The sequence below is a fragment of the Rutilus rutilus genome (genome assembly GCF_951802725.1).
Source record: "Rutilus rutilus genome assembly, chromosome: 12".
Taxonomy (NCBI): Eukaryota; Metazoa; Chordata; class Actinopteri; order Cypriniformes; family Leuciscidae; genus Rutilus; species Rutilus rutilus.
In genome coordinates, this window is record NC_140217.1 from 36,943,508 (window position 1) to 36,961,113 (window position 17,606).

Here is a 17,606-nt window from a genome sequence, read left to right on the forward strand (position 1 = left end):
CCCCCAGACCCGGAGATCGGCTGAATGGATCCGAAAACGGTAAAACTCAACTGTTTAACTCTGGGGGAGTTGTAAAATGAGCCTATTTCCAAAAAAAGTGGAGTATCCCTTTAAAGTAATCTTCAGTGCATAACTTTCCAAGCAACTGCAAAGCAATGCACTCAGAACACCATAGCATAGCAACACCCTGGCAATCAGCTTTGAATTTTGCACTGGCAGCACCGCACATTTTTACATTTTTTTTAATGAAATGGCTTTTAATTTAATTACATATAAAATCTGCTTGGAAATAATATGTGAGGACTGTAAAATGTGACCTCAAAACTCAAGAACAAGTCATGACTTGGAAGTGCACGAGGAACATCTCTGTAAACTATTACAGTGGAAAGAAAAAGAAGGATACTGAAAAGAGAGAGAGAAACAAGAACAGACAGAGAGTGAAGAGTAATTACGCTTACACTGTTCATGGCCTTCTTTACTGACTGCCCTCTCACACACTTAAACTCATATGGCACACACAAACAGGATGCACAGCCCCCTAAAGCTCTGGGATCTATTAAAACTCAAATGCAACCAGAGCAAGAAGTAAATAAATAAAAAGAATCCTTAATTGAACCTTTAGCTGGCATTCCCACTGTCTGCTTTGAAGACTCTTGCACTTTCAAGTGGCCACTGGTTTGCCGCCGAGATGCAAGGTAGTCATTTGGATTTGTTTACATCTAAGAACAGAGCTGAAGACAGTCAATGCTCTAACCGCGTAATGCATTTCCTCTGTTAATCATATAAATCATGAGATCTGAAGGCATTCATGCTGTTCTGAATTTGAGGACAGTCATTTTTTGTCAGTGACTGTTTTTAGTGGTGTTTGAGAAAGACAAAACAATGTTGAATATTTTCTATTTTTAAAAAAGTGAATAGGCAAAACTCACTGTCATAATGGTGCCATGGCATTGCTATACGGTAGCTAGGGTGATTAGGTTAGGTGGTTATGTATATAGGCCTGAAAAATACATACATTTTGAAAAGAAAAACCATAAGGATGAGCAATGATAACATTGATGCTTACGAGCACCATTCAATATTTTACAGGACACAAAGTATGCTTTAATAATCACTCAACTACATGTACATATTAAAATTACAAAATGGTTTATACAAAATAATGTTTATATTCCCACATTAAATCCACTATAAGAGACAAATGTTTGTGCACACTTAATGCACTGAACGAGTTGCATGAACTGAAAATTATACCGCATGTTACTGGTACAATGTAAACAGATTTGTGTCCCAAATGCATCACCCAGGCTTTTGAAGTGCTTTGAAATTTCAGTACTACTACAAATTGGCATAGAATAGTGCACAAGTACGTGAATAGGGATGCACCTCAGGTAAACAAATACGGTTTTACTAACTTACCCAGCAAGATTCACTTCAAACCGTTGCTCTACAATGCCAGTAGTTGACCTGAAAGACAAAACTAACCATAGAACAAGACAACACATGCTAATAATTGTCTCTATAGCGCCCCTTGTGGAAAATCTGAGAATGCAACCCACATTTGTGTAGCATAACTTGCATTATGAATTGTTTTCTGACAAAATACTGGCTTAGTGTTATGGAAAAATAAAGTTTGAAATGTAACTGCTCAAAACAATAGACTATATGGAATAAATATAGCCTTTGATATAGAACAAAAATCCATTAACACTTTTAGGAAATGAATGACAAAGGATGTGGCTGAGCAGCATTAAACCCTTTTTGACCTGACGACAGTTTACAGAACAAACCATCTAGCCACAAACCCTTTCACCTAAATTCATCTTATGTACATCTGCTGAATAATCTAAAAACCTCATAGATGGTTTGGATTGGAGAGCTGCTTCTCTAGTGTTTTGCCATCTATACTTCATGCCATCCAAGAAAACGTTCAAGCCGATGTTCAATCTTCACCAGAAACCAGCCAAGGAGGTGAGGGAGTTCAAAGTGGTTTAGGTAAAATGGAGACAATGCCTCACTGAGAAATACTGGATGAAATGTTAGCCCACATCCTCTGGCAACAACCTACATTCTCATTGGCTCAAAACTTTTTTATTTCACAATTTTTTCTTGTAACACAAAGCACTGTATTCACGTTACTGGACAAATGAATCCAGAGACTGCACTGAAATAATAACTTCAATATAAAGATTTCACTTTCTAAGCTATTATTCAGAGGAGATTTAGACGTCTAGTGACCTTAAACTCTCGAGACAATAACCAATTTTGTGGCTGTCGCAACCTTCCAGACGGGCTCAGAAACCAAATCCATGCTTTACTCCCGGTAGTTAACCAACTTCACAAAGCACATGGAAAAATGTCTGTCTAGTCTCAACTCATGCACAGCCTTTTCAAGAAACACTGAACGTCATACACTAAGTACACCCATAAGAAATCTATTAGACTTATACGTAAACGTACTGCCAATACATAAAAATCCCCTTGTGTGCATGAAAGCTAAGCTTAAAAACTCACTAACAAGCTTTCTAGAGGGATGTTTGCATGTAGCCAAACAAAAGTATTTCTATCACCAACTCTGGGCTTTTATATTCCTAGATTCACTTGGAGAAAAACAGCCCAATGATTAATGCTGATCTTGAGATAGCCGATCATTCAGTATTACTATCATGAGAATACATAGGAACCTATTTTGGCATAGAAGAGATATGGGACAGAAATCAGGAACTGATTATTGAGGGACAAGGTCATGAATCATCATAGGACTGAGAGGAAGATGCAACATCTGGAAAAAACATTCCATTCAACCACCAAACATCAGGAGTTTTTATAAAGACCATCTCCATTAGCCACGAACATGCTAAGCTTTGCCACATTTTGGGTTTAAGGAGGAATTACGAGGACATTTGTTGTAATAGTACAACATGTGGTTTTAGGTTACCAAATTAAGACAGGTTTACAATCTACCCACATTGTTATGACCTTTCAACAACAGCCTTCATCAAATGACTGTTAACATTCATTTGCATGAAAAAAAAGACAGAAAAACATTGTGCAGCCTATTTATTATTATACATTAGGCATCTGAACATAAAATATGTGTATGGTTGATTATCACAAATACATGTCCAGGGCACATTTCACCCCAGAATCTATATTAATAAAATAATAACCAAAATATATAACAATATAAAAAAATGTATATATATAATACATATTTATATAAAACAATAAGAAAATAATATACATGTAAAACAAAATCAATTAAAAATTTTCAGACTATTTATTCTAAAAATCTAAACAGAGTTGGTACACATTTGTATGTCTAAGGTTTGGAAGCTGCCCACATTGATAATTTACATATGAACATTTAAAAAATGTATGAGTGCATTTTACGTACAACTACCTATGAATACTAATGTGATCATCTTGAATTGTGAGTGAAAGCACATGAGTATGTGCAGAGGCCTCTGGGGTCCCAATGTGATGCAGTGGAAAAAAAGCATTCTTAACAATTACGTCTGACCTCCCTGTGATTTATACGGCCTTTCTAAAGCATGCACACTCACTCACTCATATATCACACACAACACCATATACATCACTGGGAAGCAGAGGGGCCAAACGTCCCTCAGAAAACATAAACAAAGCCATGCGAGCAGACGACCGTTTCCTTCCATGTGTTTACTGTCTCTACCCACTTCTGGGTAAAAAAAAACGGATTTTTACCAAAGTTTACCAAAGTTTACAAAAGTTTACCAAAGTTTACAAAAAATTATAGATGGCCCTAGATAGAAATTTTGATGACATATTGTTTAAAGGCCATGTACACATTCCATCCAATCATTTGCTGTCTAAATTGAGAATGCCCCTCACTCTAAAGCGTGGAGTTTCCACCTTCATATTTTACGCAGAAATGATTAATTCTAGCTTTAGCGCATGCGCACTATAACTAATTAGTGATACTACACCTAACCAGCAGAGGATAGCATGGAGTACAGGAAGAAGTACAGAAGAAGAGAAGTTAAAACCTAGATATGTTATTCTTGCAAGCAAAAGTTGAACAAGATGCATATATTTTCTTACCTCTTTCCACGAGTGCACATAGATTTTTGTTGTTTTCACCTTTGACTTCTGTTGCTTTTTCTTACCATACATTTTCAGTCTTCTTCTTTAACTAGCTCTTGAAAGAAACAAGACAATTGTAGTCACCTAGTGGACTCACAAGTATGCATGATGTTACAAATGAACAAAAAAAGTTTTTTTTCTTTATTTTTTTTTTCTATCAGATCAACTTAGTCGAGCAGTACACGTTAAAATCATATTTGAAAGTTCTGTCCCAAATGACACACTATACATTGTGCACTTATGGTTGCATCCAAAATCGCATACTTCCCTACTATATAGTAGGCGAGAAACAGTATGTGACAAAAGAAGCATGTCCAAATTCACAGAACTCAAAAGAGTAGGCAAAAAGTACCCGGATGACCAACTACTTCCGGTGAGATTCTGAAGTGTGCATATGATGGACACTTTCCTTTCCCATGAGGCCACGGGAGAGGATTTAAGAACGGCAGTGAAGCAACATAACTGATAATGAAAACATGGCGAATGTAATACATCCAGATTACATTCGTGTTTCACATACTCATAGGCCTGCATGCTAGAACATATTTTTTAGCGGTGGTGAAGTAATTACTTATTCAAAATAAGTACCTACTCAAATATGAAAAAGAAATCATCTTGTATTGCCCCTTTCTTGAGGTAAGTCCTCAGATGGCTGTGATTTTATTTTTAAATTAAAAGATTTTAGATTTTTCCTTCGCTATTCTGTCAAACGCCTCTTTCTCCCGAGGCAATCCTTTCTCTGAACTCCTCGTTCTCCACTCACGTTTTTCATTACAGCAATAAAAACATGTTTCTGTCATCTAATATGGCCAAACTTGGACCACGTGCGATGTGTGTGTACTCATAATAACTTACAAGACTGATGTGCGTAACTCCCCTGTTAATCTCTTCACAAGAGCCCTTAAACACAAAGTAATTTAGCACCTTTACTAATTCATGACCTCCACATAAGTCTTATTAAAGAGATAGAGGTAGATTTTTACAATTTCAGTGACAGTGACATGACGTGAAGGTCATGAATGGTAACCCTTACTTGGAATTTCTCCTCGGCATTCAACCCATCCAAGTTAGTGCACACACATTATGAGCAGTGAGTAGTTAACACACACACACACACACACAGCAATCCGTGGACAAGTGGCCTGCCATTTTTGCTGCGGTGCCTCAGGAGCGATTGGGGGTTAGGTGCCTTGCTCAAGGGCACCTCAGTCATTTCCTGCTGGTATTGAGAATTGAACCACGAGACCTTCGGGTTACCAGTCTGACTCTCTAACCATTAGGCCCCGAAGAAGAATAGTGAGCTTTACTTGTGCAGAACTCACCTCTGAGTCTTGTAAGTTGCAGTTGTAAAGTTGTGGTTAAGTCATATAGGCAGACCATTTAGAAAAGAATTGGTATACCTCTTCTCAAAAATCAGGACAATTTGAGGTATCATTCATGATTGCAGCATGAACACTTATGGGAAGAGTTAAACTGCAACGATTATTTACGTTTAAGAGCCCGTTTTAATCCCCAACTCCAAGTATGAGCAATAGTTATAGTGATCTTTGCCTTAGTAAGCACCACATAAAACTCCCATTACACATCGGTCCTGCTCGTGGGTATTGGGTAATAATATCTTAAACAGCAGAATAAAGGTAATGATTTCTCACAAAACTCAACATTATTCAATTAATGTTCTGTGTGCTGTCATCCATGGCTTTGTTCCAGAGTGGATTGATAGGGATGATGTGTTTGTGTGTGGGTGTGTATGAGGTCTATGGGGTTCGCTTTGAGGGGTGCAGAGTTCATTACAGCTAAGATCCCCTGAGATCTATTTCTTGAAAGTTAAGAGTGAAATCTATGACTCAAGCACGATTCAGCAGAGATTCAGTTCCAGATAACAGCAGAACCATAAACAATGCAAAACAAAAGGCAGAACGAAAAATTGTGCAATCAAGGAGCTCACAAATCACTCTTAATACACAACATACGGCAGGGTTCACAGGAATGCACATGGAAATGCTTTCGAATTTCTCACGTTAGAGATATTCTGTGGTCTTTAAAGTTTTGTCCGAGACTGTGTGAATGCAAGCGACGGCCTGACCCTGACTAAGCTACATTCCAAGCTGGTTCTTGGCTGTAATGTATGGACATTTGGTTGATTGGTCTGTTTCTTGTTATGACTAAGTTCTATGCAATGTCCAATTTGATGAAGCTTATTAAATTCTGTTAACATCTGATATTGATGGTTGTAGTCTACTTGTCCCTACAACTTCCATCTGGGTCATGAAAATAGGCAGGTTACATATCAGCATGTTAATGAGTGTCATTAAAAACTCATTTCTATTTCAAACATTTATGAAAGTAGATGCTGAGGGACTTCAAAAGATGCTGAGGCTAGAGTTTCATCTCACATGAGGTGGTGGTTTCTTGGTTAACGATCAAGGCTAATGATTGTAGATTCAGAGGGATAGTTCCTGTCATACCTGAATGACTTTCTTTCTTCTGAACACAAAAAATAATTTAGATTTTTTTTTTTTGTCCATATTATAAAACGTCAATGGGGTCCAATGTTGTTTAGACCCCATCGTTCTTTAAAATACGTTTTTGTGATCTGTAGTTTTATAAAATAACTGGTGAATTACCTGTACAGAAGTTTTCATATCAATCATTACATTCGTTATGTCCTGTTACGTCCCACCCAACTGACCTAGATTGTGAACCCTCCACTCTTCAATGGCATCATTACCCTGTGCTTTTCTTGATCCACAGCTTTGTGTGCTCTGGACTAGTTATCTATTCCCTTTGGCGCAAAATCCCATGAGTCCCCTGGGTAAATGATTAATGGCAATCTGGCTGTTTCCAGGAAGATTTACATACGTGATTGCTTAGCGATATTGTAAAGTGTTAACACATATGCCGTTCAACTATCCCATGGCTGAAAATATACAAAATGCCACACACAAAAAAAAAAGAAAAAAGTTTTTGGAATGACAGCCATCATACTCTGAATCACAGTTCAAGCCAGTAAATCCACAATACCTCCCCTCTACACCCTTCTGTTTTTCTTCCTCCTGCCAAAAAACAAATGGAAAAAAGTCTTAGTATGGCAGTTTCTCATGCTAGACATGATCCTTGTGCTAATATTTTGATTGGCCAGCCCTCAGATATCTTACTGTGCATCCCACTGAGAATTATGTGTGTGTGTGTATATAAATAAATGCATATTCGCTATAGACGCAGGACTAGATGTTATTTGCAAATAAGTATATTATTGTGCTTATCAAATGTACAGTATGACTGAAGCTTCTTAAACCATCTGTCTTAAAGGAATAGTACACAGAAAATTATCATCAACGTTGTCATTATTTACTCACCTGCATGTTGTTCCAAGCTTTTATGACTTATGCCTTGCACATGGTTTGGAATGCCATGAGGGGTATGGTGACCGAATTTTCATTTTTGGGTGAACTAGCCTAAATTTAATTAAAATCCTGATATCATTTATTGTAAATTTTTTAATGCATCTCTGTGATCTCTGTTTTAGTCTGGACGCACACATTGTCTCTGGTGTTTATGTCCACAAGGATTTAATGAATCCCTCAGTTTTCACTGCATCTGGATGCCACCACTACTTTTGGAGAATGATTTTTATTAATTTTTTTCCTGGTTTTGGGGGAAAACAATCCAAAACACAGATGGATTGGGTTAATTACAATATTGTGCTGTTTTTTTTTTTTTTGTGGTAAACCTACCTCAGTGCCATTTGTTAGGAGGAGGTTCAACATTTCAACACTTGTTTCAAGGCACATATTAACAACGCTTTTTCTGATTTCAGGCTACTTGTTGTGTTCAGATCATGGCACTATCACGTCCAAAAAAGATAGTTTTACTATAGTACCATGGCCAAAAATGGTACATTTGTTATAGACATAGGCCTAGAACCAAATCGCAAAACTTGTCACAAAACGCAGGCTATCACTTTTCTAAGCATTCACACTTACGATTTTACCTGGCAGTTGATAAAATGGGGTTGAATATACACAGTTTCAGACAGATTATTGCCAGTTGCTTTTACTTTTTTACTCACTATTTTGCTCCTCTAACGAAAACAGGTTCACCACATGAAGAGCAGATCCTATGTGGAGATTCGTTTCTGAATTAATCTGTGTTTTGAACGAATTGAACAAGTAGGCTACAATTATTGAATAATTCAATGACTCAATTAAAAATGTTTTGTTTCTGAATGAATCTGACGAATTGAACGAACTAATATATTTCATAAAACAGTCACTTGTCGCTGACTACTGGGCTATCGATGTAACGTAGAGAAGGAGATTAACTTATAAAATATTGCATCCATCTATCGTGCAAAATATTTAAATATCACGGTATGTAATTTATTATATATAACCGCAACTATGGCTTCAGTGAGTCAGGCTGATTCAAACGAGAGTTCCTGAGTCTTTTTGAATGATTCATTAGTTCGCGAATCAATCTGTGTACTTACGCAGGACAACTCGAGGAGGACAACTTGATGGAAATTTCGAGGTAAACTGGCTATTACTCTTATCACATTTACTATTGTAAAGTATGACTTATTTTGCAGGTGGCTATTTAACAGCGGCGCGGTTTTGTCCGCCTCTAAAAAGCGGTGCAGGAAAAACAACTGACAAAAAGCTCGTTTTTGAGAGATATCGAGATCGTTTAAATAAAGATTACGATTGCTAACTGGAAAATCAATATTTTTACCCAGCGCTAGAAAAAAATTAACCTACAGACTTAATAGACTTACAGTGAATGACTGACCCGAGTCAACGTTTCTTTTGAGGCAAGTTAGTAAACAACCGCCCTGAACTACTTAACAACGCCTTAGCAACCCACCCGGATTTTTATTTTATTTTTTATTTTTTTACAGGCAAGCAATTCTCATTTTCTTAAGAAAAAAGTACTTTTGTTATTTTAAATTCTCATGGGCTGCACTTGTCATGGTAGTATAGTGCTGTTTCCATGGTTCTTACAAACATGGTTTTCTGAAACTCCCTGCTCATCTAACATTACCCCCCACATTTCTTCATCTAGCTCTCAGATCTCTCTCTTCCTCTTGTAGGAAAAGAAACATGAGTTACTGTCCTGTAGAGAGAATGATAGTTGCCTCTGCGTTTGCAATCAAGACATCTCTCTCTGTCCCTTTCCTGTCTTCCGTCTCTCTTCTTCATCCTTTCTTCCTCTCTCTTCTCCGCTCTGTCTCTCTTGTGTGCCACTGTCAACAAAAACGTTTTCTTGAGCCAAACAGGTGCAAAAGCTATAAGTGAACAGTATTTGGACACTTAAATCACATTTATGCACACAAATGCAAAGTGTCATTTGTGCTCAAATGCTGCAGGATTTTTTGTGACCATTTGAAAGGATCTTTCAATGTTGTGTTATCTTTATTTGAAACAAATGGCAGTTAGTTTTGATGTTTTTTCTTATCTAATCCAAAGACATTTTAAGTGAAACGAAAGTAGCGGCGTATCTTTTCTTCTGTATTGTGATGTACATCCTGCATACATCACCAGAGAGAAATTTGACGTTTTCCCTAGAAGATCAAGCAATTTGATTAAACATTACAAGGTCAAAAAATATTTATAACATGCATGTAGAAAATAGATAGGATGAATTTTTCATTTCACAACCACTTTAAGTGTCTTTTTGGGGCCACTGTTGGTGTTGTGTGGCCTTAGTGTCTGAGGAATGTTCAAAAACTGTGTACAATAACAGAGGAGAGAAGAATTATGGGATAAGGAGAGACATGGACATTTCTCATGGAGGAGAAAGGGGTGGCTGTCACTGAGGTTGAAGGATGAGGAGTTCGTTATGAGCAGCTTTAATTAATTTTTGAGCTTTAAGCTTTGTGAATGGTTGCAAGAATGCTAAGGTTTTCTGATCAGTTGCCAGGGTGTTGCTAAGGTGTTTTGAGAGGTTTTTAGCGCTTAGATGTGTGGTTTGCGTTGCCATGCAGATGATGATGTGTTCTATTTGTGAGTGTGTTGCGGGTGGTTGCCAAGGTGTTGCTATGCAGTTGCTGACATGTTCTAGGCTAAGCTAGAGAGTTCATGACTCTAACAAAAAGCAGATTTCTAACTGTTTTTCTTGTGTTTGTGTATGTTGTAGGCGGGGGCGAGATGTCAGTAAAGCTGAAGTTTGATTGTCCGGCTGACGGCGGCATGGTGCAGCGGAGCCGCTCCTTCACTGGAGTAAACGCACTCGGTGGCCGGAGAAGGTAAGCGAGGATTGTTTGTGTTTAAGACAAGATGATGTGTTGTTACCATCTGTGTCAGATTGTATTACTTAACTTTTCTTAAGATAAATGTCCTCAAAGCAGGGGCCATGGAAGCTCACGAAAAGCATGACTCTTGTTCACTGGAATTTATGAAATGAGGACATCTTGGGGAGGTTTCAAAATGTTGCACTAAAACATTTGTGAGGAGTCTGAATCTTTTCTGCAGTAAGGCCATGCATGTTGTTGTTAATAAACTAAACTATTTAGTTAATAAACTAAAACTATAAAAAATTTACAGTTGGCCTAATTAAAATTAAGCTGAAATAGAATATGAAAAATTACTTTTTCTGAGGAAAAACTAACGTAAATAAAAAATTAAAGTTGAACTACTAATATTATTAAAACTGAAGTGAAAATAGAGTTAAATAGAACAGAAGTAAAAAAGAACTAATTAAAATTACAAAAGCACAAATTACTAAAACCTTCACTAGAGTTAAAAATAAAAGCATTGTACTTTTCTAAACAGCATTTTTTTTACGAATCGTAAATATATTTCACTCAGTACTAAAAAGTTGTAATTCATCTTAAAAATGACCTATTTTATCCAATATGTTTCTGTTATGCACTTATTTAAAGAACTACAATCCCGTGAAGCATTGTGAACAGCATAATTAAATAAAAAACGGGAGAGAATTATGAAACTACTCATTTACAGATGTTGATTGTATGTATAAAAACTACATTTTAAGTTTATTGCAAAATATGAATATATTGCACATAGCGTATAGGGAGATCGACTTGATTCCGTCATTCGCAGTGCTTCATGGGAGTGGGCGGAACTAAAGAACTATTTTGGAGCATGTTGCTTTTTCCGACTCTGATTGGTGTAATTTTCTGTACAGCATCATGGGTAATGTAGTTTTTCAACAGGAATTCCACTGTTAAACACGATAATAAAAAATAAAAAAACTGAAATAATGCAGTATAATGCAAATATAATGGATAAATAACCTCGTAGCTTACAGTAGTAGATTTTGACTTCCGGAACCCAACTGTTGCACTCTACTGATGTTCTAAATCAGTCACAGGCTCCATCTCAGTTAGGATGCTTTGTAGGGCAGCTCACTATGTTTTTGAGCTTAGCTTATATCGTATGTGGCTTACAGTTTTTTTTTTTTTTTGATTGCTTATAGTTCTAATTCGGCATTCCACACAATCCGAAACATAAACAAGCTTGAGTTATTATGTAACAGCAATAGTTATTTCAAGAACCAAAGGTCCTGAGAGGATGCACGGTTCGGATTCAAATACAAGCATCCTCTGTGAGCAGTGTGACAGCTTACATAAGTAAACACAGCTGTGTGTATGTGTGTGCATTTGTTTAAGTTTTTATTTTGTCACAATAGCATTACATTCCTGCATTCCCATCCAAGTAAAAGACTGAAACTAAATGATTGCAGACAAAGGCCAAAACAACTTCAGAGACATATCCGCCTGCTTCCAATTTGTAAACTCTTTATTATATGGCAGAAGCTTCACAAAACCGCATTGTGAGAAAATGCTTTTTAAGCATATTCAAAATATGAATCAATGCTGTCAGCTACAATCCTGTTAAGATCATGGATTTACAGTTATGAAGAAACAGATTAAACAACTCTTTTGACTTTTGTACAGTGAGTAAATTGGATACGGTTAATTTATCCCTTCTTTTGTCAATTTTTTTTTGAAAACATTTTTTACAAATCAGGCAATATCTTCAGAATGAGGGCTGACTGATATTTTTCTTATTTATTTTTTATCATTTAATTATTTATAACCTTTATTTTTTGTGTGTTAAAACCATAACCCAGATTTCTGTAACCTACATTTTAAGTAGGTCCTATTAGTAACTAACACAAGTATTATTATTATTATTGGAAGAAGCAGGGGGTTGCAATGAATACCCCAGAACATGTTTAATAGATTAACTTTAATAAACGTGTTCTATTTTTCCAATTCTGTCCAATTCTGTAGTTTTGTTTAACCTTCATTGGTAGTTGGGCGATCAGTAGTCAAATGAGCACTGCATATCAACAATTTTATGTTGATTTTCTGCAAAAATGACCAGATTACTTTTCTTGAGACTGTGTACAACCTCTTTGGGTAGTGACTAATTTATGTAAGCAAAACCTGTATTAATTAGGCTACATTACAGTGGCTGTATTACACCAGTCCTAACCAGATGCGATAACATTCCAGAAACAATCGATTTGTTTGTCCACACCAGACGCAACGTGACTACGAGATGCGACAAAATCAATCAAAAATCACAGCCGATCAGAAGAGCGTGTGTGGCAGGCTTTCTTGGCAAGCGCAATGCACTCTTAACTAAATGGATAAGGATATAATCAAAAAAAATATATATTTTTGTAATATAGCCCCATTAAGTAAGTTGTTTTTCACGGAAAGTCTGCTGTTACACTCACATAAATAGTTTAAAAAATACACCAAAAGAGAAAGTATAGAGAATCAAGCTCTTTTTTGAGAAAAAAGGCTTTACTTGTGTCATTGTCCGCTGAGGAACCTCGAGTTACAGCGAGTTACAGATGTCAGTGATGGAGCCAGGAAGGAATATACTGATGTGAGAGAGCCAAAGCTTGTGTTATTGGTGGTGACCCCCAGAGCAGCGCAGAGGAATGCCTTCCCTAAGAGAGTTTATTGACATTGTCATTGAGTCATTGAGTTTGAATGCTGTGTAAGCATACACTGTCAGAACATCGCTGAAATATGTAGATTATATTGTGGGTGTAACTAAAATGGGATGTGAGGATTAAATTCAGAATGTAAAAACATACACTACTGTTCAAAAGTTTGGAATTGCTAAAACAAATGTTGTTTTTGGAAAGAAATCGATATTTCTTTTGACCAAAGTAGTGTTTAATTTACTAAAAATACATTCAAAACCATTATTAATGTTTCGAATTTTTTATAGTTTGAAATAACCACAATGTGATAATGAAAACCATCATTTTCAGTGGCCAACACTGCTTTGGGAAAGCATTCTAATGTGAGAATATGTTCTTATTCTCCTGGCCAACTGAAACCATTGTGTTACTTAATGAAGTGTGGAAATGGCAATGCAGTCTTTTTTCGGTTTATGAATTATTACATGCACTTGTGAAGTTCAGCTATGTGTTCAGAAATGGCCAAAAGAAATAAATTTCTCTATAAATTGATTATTCAGTTCATTTAAAGTCCCCCTGTAGTCAATCATTTCATCCCTTAAATCTCTCCCTTGATCACCAAAATGACATATTTAAACGTGTTTTTCTTGAAGAAAAAAAATCATCATGTCTTAAAATAGCTTGAATGTAACTCTATTACACCCTTGCCTAATTTAGTATACGCGGTTCTATGAATATGCAAATGAGCCCCGCCTCCACTCACTCACAGCAGCTCAGAGATCCACTGGTTGACGATCACACGTTGACATGATTGGTTACAAGGTAGTTTGTGACGTCAGAAACACCAGTGATTTCAAACTGCGTTTTTGAGACTGTCTTTGGTTCACTGCAGTTTAAAGAGAAAATACTCAGCAATGGTGTTGACTTGTGAATTTGCACATGGTTTGCCTTAAAGCATATTTAAAAACACCACAGAGACATAAACAACATTAAAAGCTTGATTTTCACCACAGGGGGACTTTAAGAGATGAAGGTGGTTCTTGAGGGTGCCCAACTTTATCTAAAATAGAAAGCAAAATGGATTTAATCTGGACAGAGGGAACAACCAAAATGCACAACAATAAAGTTTAAGTAAAAGGCAAAATGTAAAACAAATAAGCAGAAAAACATAAAGGTTTGGATAGTACATGATTAGACAGGACTATTATGGATGGATAAATCTAAGTATGAGGTCTTGAGCTGTTGTGGGAACAGTTTGATCTGTGATAAGTGTCTTAAAATTAAATCACACTTATAGGAAATGGTGCAGAAAGCATAATGATAAACAGATTTGATAAACAGAGCATCTGAAGAACACAGTATTTATTTGGAACAAAAAGGCATTTGTAACATTATAACTGTCTTTATTGTCATTTTTATTAATTATTGAATTTCACATTGATTTAATAGTGATTTCAAATGTTGAATTGTCGTACACCACCAATCAAAAGTTTGGAGTCTGTACGTTTATTTTAAATGTTTTTGAAAGAAGTCTCTTATGCTCACCACCACTGCATTTAATTGATCAAAAATGCAATAAAAACAGTAATATTGTGAATTATTATTTAAAATAAATGTATATATCTTAAAATGTAATTTATTCCTCTGATGACAAAGCTGAATTATCAGCATCATTACTCCAGTCTTCAGTGTCACATGATCCTTCAGAAATCATTCTATTATGCTGATTTGATGAGTAGAAAGAACAGCATTTATTTGAAATAGAAATGTTTTATAGCAATATAAATGTCTTTACTGTCTCTTTTCATCAATTGAATGTGCCCTTGTTCTATAAAAGTATTAAACGTATGGACAATAGTATATATAAGTGTTTTTCATAAGTCTTTTTTTGCCATCTTGACTATTCCATCTCACCCTGCAGACTTTCCTCGGCTCGTAGCTCTCTCCGCACAAAAGTCATAGCAGGGAAATCTCCCAGAATTCCCTCTTCGGGTCGGGTGGGCAGCAGCGTCTGGGGGCAACAGCCTGAGCAGGTGGACAGAATCTTCCAGGCTTTGAGGAAAGGGCTCAAGTATGTGTAGAGTAATGAAGCCATTTGTGGACCGCACACACTAGTCTTGTGAATGTTAATGACATCTCATCCTGTATAGGGACTACTTGGAAAACCATCAAACAGAGCTGGACTTCCTGTCATCCCAGCAGAGAGACACAAAGAGGAACTCCAGACTGGTGAGACTTTGTACTGAGAATAACTTCAACTAAGTCCTAATCCATCTTTTTCATGTGTTATTATTAACTATTCTTCATTCCTCAGGGTTTTTTCTATGACCTGGAAAAGGTACGTTGTCATTAACAAATGCTAATATTCAATAATTTGAGTGTTGTGTCAAAAATGGTTACAAAATGTAATATTTTTATGCCCTGCTTGCTAACAACAGGAGATACGAGCCTTAGAAAGATACATACGACGCTTGGAGTTTCAGATTAGTAAGGTAACGCAACCTAAAAATACTCATTTAATTTGATTGCGTATGAACACTGGTCAGATTTGTATTGTGTGAATGTGGATGTCAACAGGTTGAAGAGCTCTACGAGTCGTACTGTATCCAGTGGCGGCTGTGCCAAGGCGCTTTGAACATGAAGAGAGCGTTCTCTCTGTCCCCGTCTTCACGACAGTCTCGAGAGAGTTTACTGGAGCTGAACCGTAACCACAGACACAGCCTGGAGGTAAAGCCTGTCTTGGACAGCATACACACACAACAAACTATAAGTAAGCCATTTGTGTGGTCATTTTCCCAACAAGCGTAAACACTGTGGCTCGGTGGCTCTTTCAAAACATCCCGACCAGCCCAACATAACAAAACGGGCTTAACCACACTTCGCTTTTCCTTTGTTTTGCGAATTATATCTAACCAGTGCATTGATGAAAAATTCTAACATCTCACACTCATCTCTACCTGCAGGACATGTGTGCAATGGAAGGAGAACTGGAAATCTTGCTGGGAGAGCTACAAATCAAAATGAAAGGTACATACACAGCACCTCACATATGCAGGAATTTGAGTTTCAGATGAACGTTGGTCTCCTAAACATCTAATATTTTCTCTCTTTTGCTGAGGCAGGGTTGATAGGCTTTGCCCGGCTTTGTCCTGGAGATCAGTATGAGGTGAGGAGGTTTAACCCAACATCCTGTTGCTGGACCAGTCACTGTTGTTATACACTTAAAGGGATAGCTCACACAAAAATTATAGTTCCGTCATCATTTACGCACCCTCATATGTCAGCACACTGCTGTTTTCCAGTGAAAATGAATGATAAGGCATTGATGGTCTCCCAAACTGACAAAAAAGCACCATAAAAATATATGACTGAAAGAAAGAAAGTCATACGGGTTTTGAACGCCGTGAGGGTGAGTAAATAATCACAGAACTATCACTTTAATACACAAAAGCAAAAAAGTCGTTGAGGCATTTGACCCTAGCATTTGACCCTTAGCATTTGACCCTAAACCATCACTCTTAATCCAAGACTCGTGTGTCTTATCAGCCTATGAAAGACACAAATGAGTTATGGTGCTTTTATGTTAAAATATTAGGCAGAAATGACATATTTCACCAGCTATTCGATTACATTTTTAAGGCCATGTTTCCAGTGACTTCATGCACAATGGAATGTGGTCACAGGAGCCGTCGACTGGCTGATGCACAAGACCACACATTCACACGCAGTCGCCCCAAAAACTATTTGGAAAATTTAGATGATGCATGAATTTCATTGTGTTGGATATCAAAATGAATGCAAACATTATGCTAGACATAAGAGAAAGTAATTCTTAATGGTTGTATGAAGTTCGTCACATTAACTATAAATCTTTTACAACAATTTTCAACATTCTTTCTTGATTTTGAACAGACATTTTTTCAGTTAAAACCTAACAAACATTTCTTTCGCTAAATGTTTTGCTTGTAAAGTGTGCTCGTGCTATTTTTCTTTAATATTAATGCCACCTGGTTTGATATTTTGTTATATAGGTGTTGATCCGGCTGGGCCGTCAGAGATGGAGGATCAGAGGGCGAATCCAAACGGATGACCGACAGCTGTGGGACGAAGAAGAGATGGTCTTCCTCCCTCACATCCATGGGAACTTTGAGATCAAGGTGAGCTCGTCCACGTATACTCGCGCTCACACCTGCGCAAATACCACTTCCTGTCAGGGTCGTCTGTGGGGGTTGTGATGACAGAAGGTTCCAGGGCTTTTGTCCATATACTGTTTGTTAGATCTAAATAGAAGAAACCGCCCACAGACCCCCTGAGAGAGAATGATAGAGATGTTTGACAGACTGCCTGAAGCTTTTTGGACCAGTGTAACAATGCTTATAAAAGGTCTGGTTGTCTGAAATGAATTCCATCCCTGAAAATACAGACATGGAGCCAAACTAATTCAGATGAAAATGATGATTTCCTCTTTCTATTCTCTTAAACCCTCGTCACTCAAAATCAGATCTCAGATCTTTTGAGGAGAGGTGTGCTGTTACTTTTCTAAGTGATTTGACTTACTATTTTTGTCTGAT

The 17,606-nt window shown here is 37.0% G+C and overlaps 1 protein-coding gene across 3 annotated transcripts in view; it reads left to right on the top strand.

Annotated features, from left to right (window-relative positions):
* ripor3 (RIPOR family member 3) overlaps positions 1-17,606 on the top strand; it is a 39,543-nt gene that overhangs the window by 7,175 nt on the left and 14,762 nt on the right. For 2 of the 3 annotated variants that reach the window (XM_084427080.1, XM_084427078.1), the window contains exons 2-10: positions 10,264-10,372; positions 14,957-15,106; positions 15,186-15,264; positions 15,350-15,373; positions 15,474-15,527; positions 15,613-15,762; positions 15,999-16,062; positions 16,158-16,201; positions 17,067-17,192. In XM_084427080.1, the coding sequence (XP_084283206.1) occupies positions 10,275-10,372; positions 14,957-15,106; positions 15,186-15,264; positions 15,350-15,373; positions 15,474-15,527; positions 15,613-15,762; positions 15,999-16,062; positions 16,158-16,201; positions 17,067-17,192 (789 nt within the window). In that variant the 5' untranslated portion in view covers positions 10,264-10,274. Of the gene's footprint in view, positions 1-8,544; positions 8,659-10,263; positions 10,373-14,956; positions 15,107-15,185; positions 15,265-15,349; positions 15,374-15,473; positions 15,528-15,612; positions 15,763-15,998; positions 16,063-16,157; positions 16,202-17,066; positions 17,193-17,606 lie in introns of those variants that run through there. The other variant, XM_084427079.1, reaches the window with a different exon arrangement.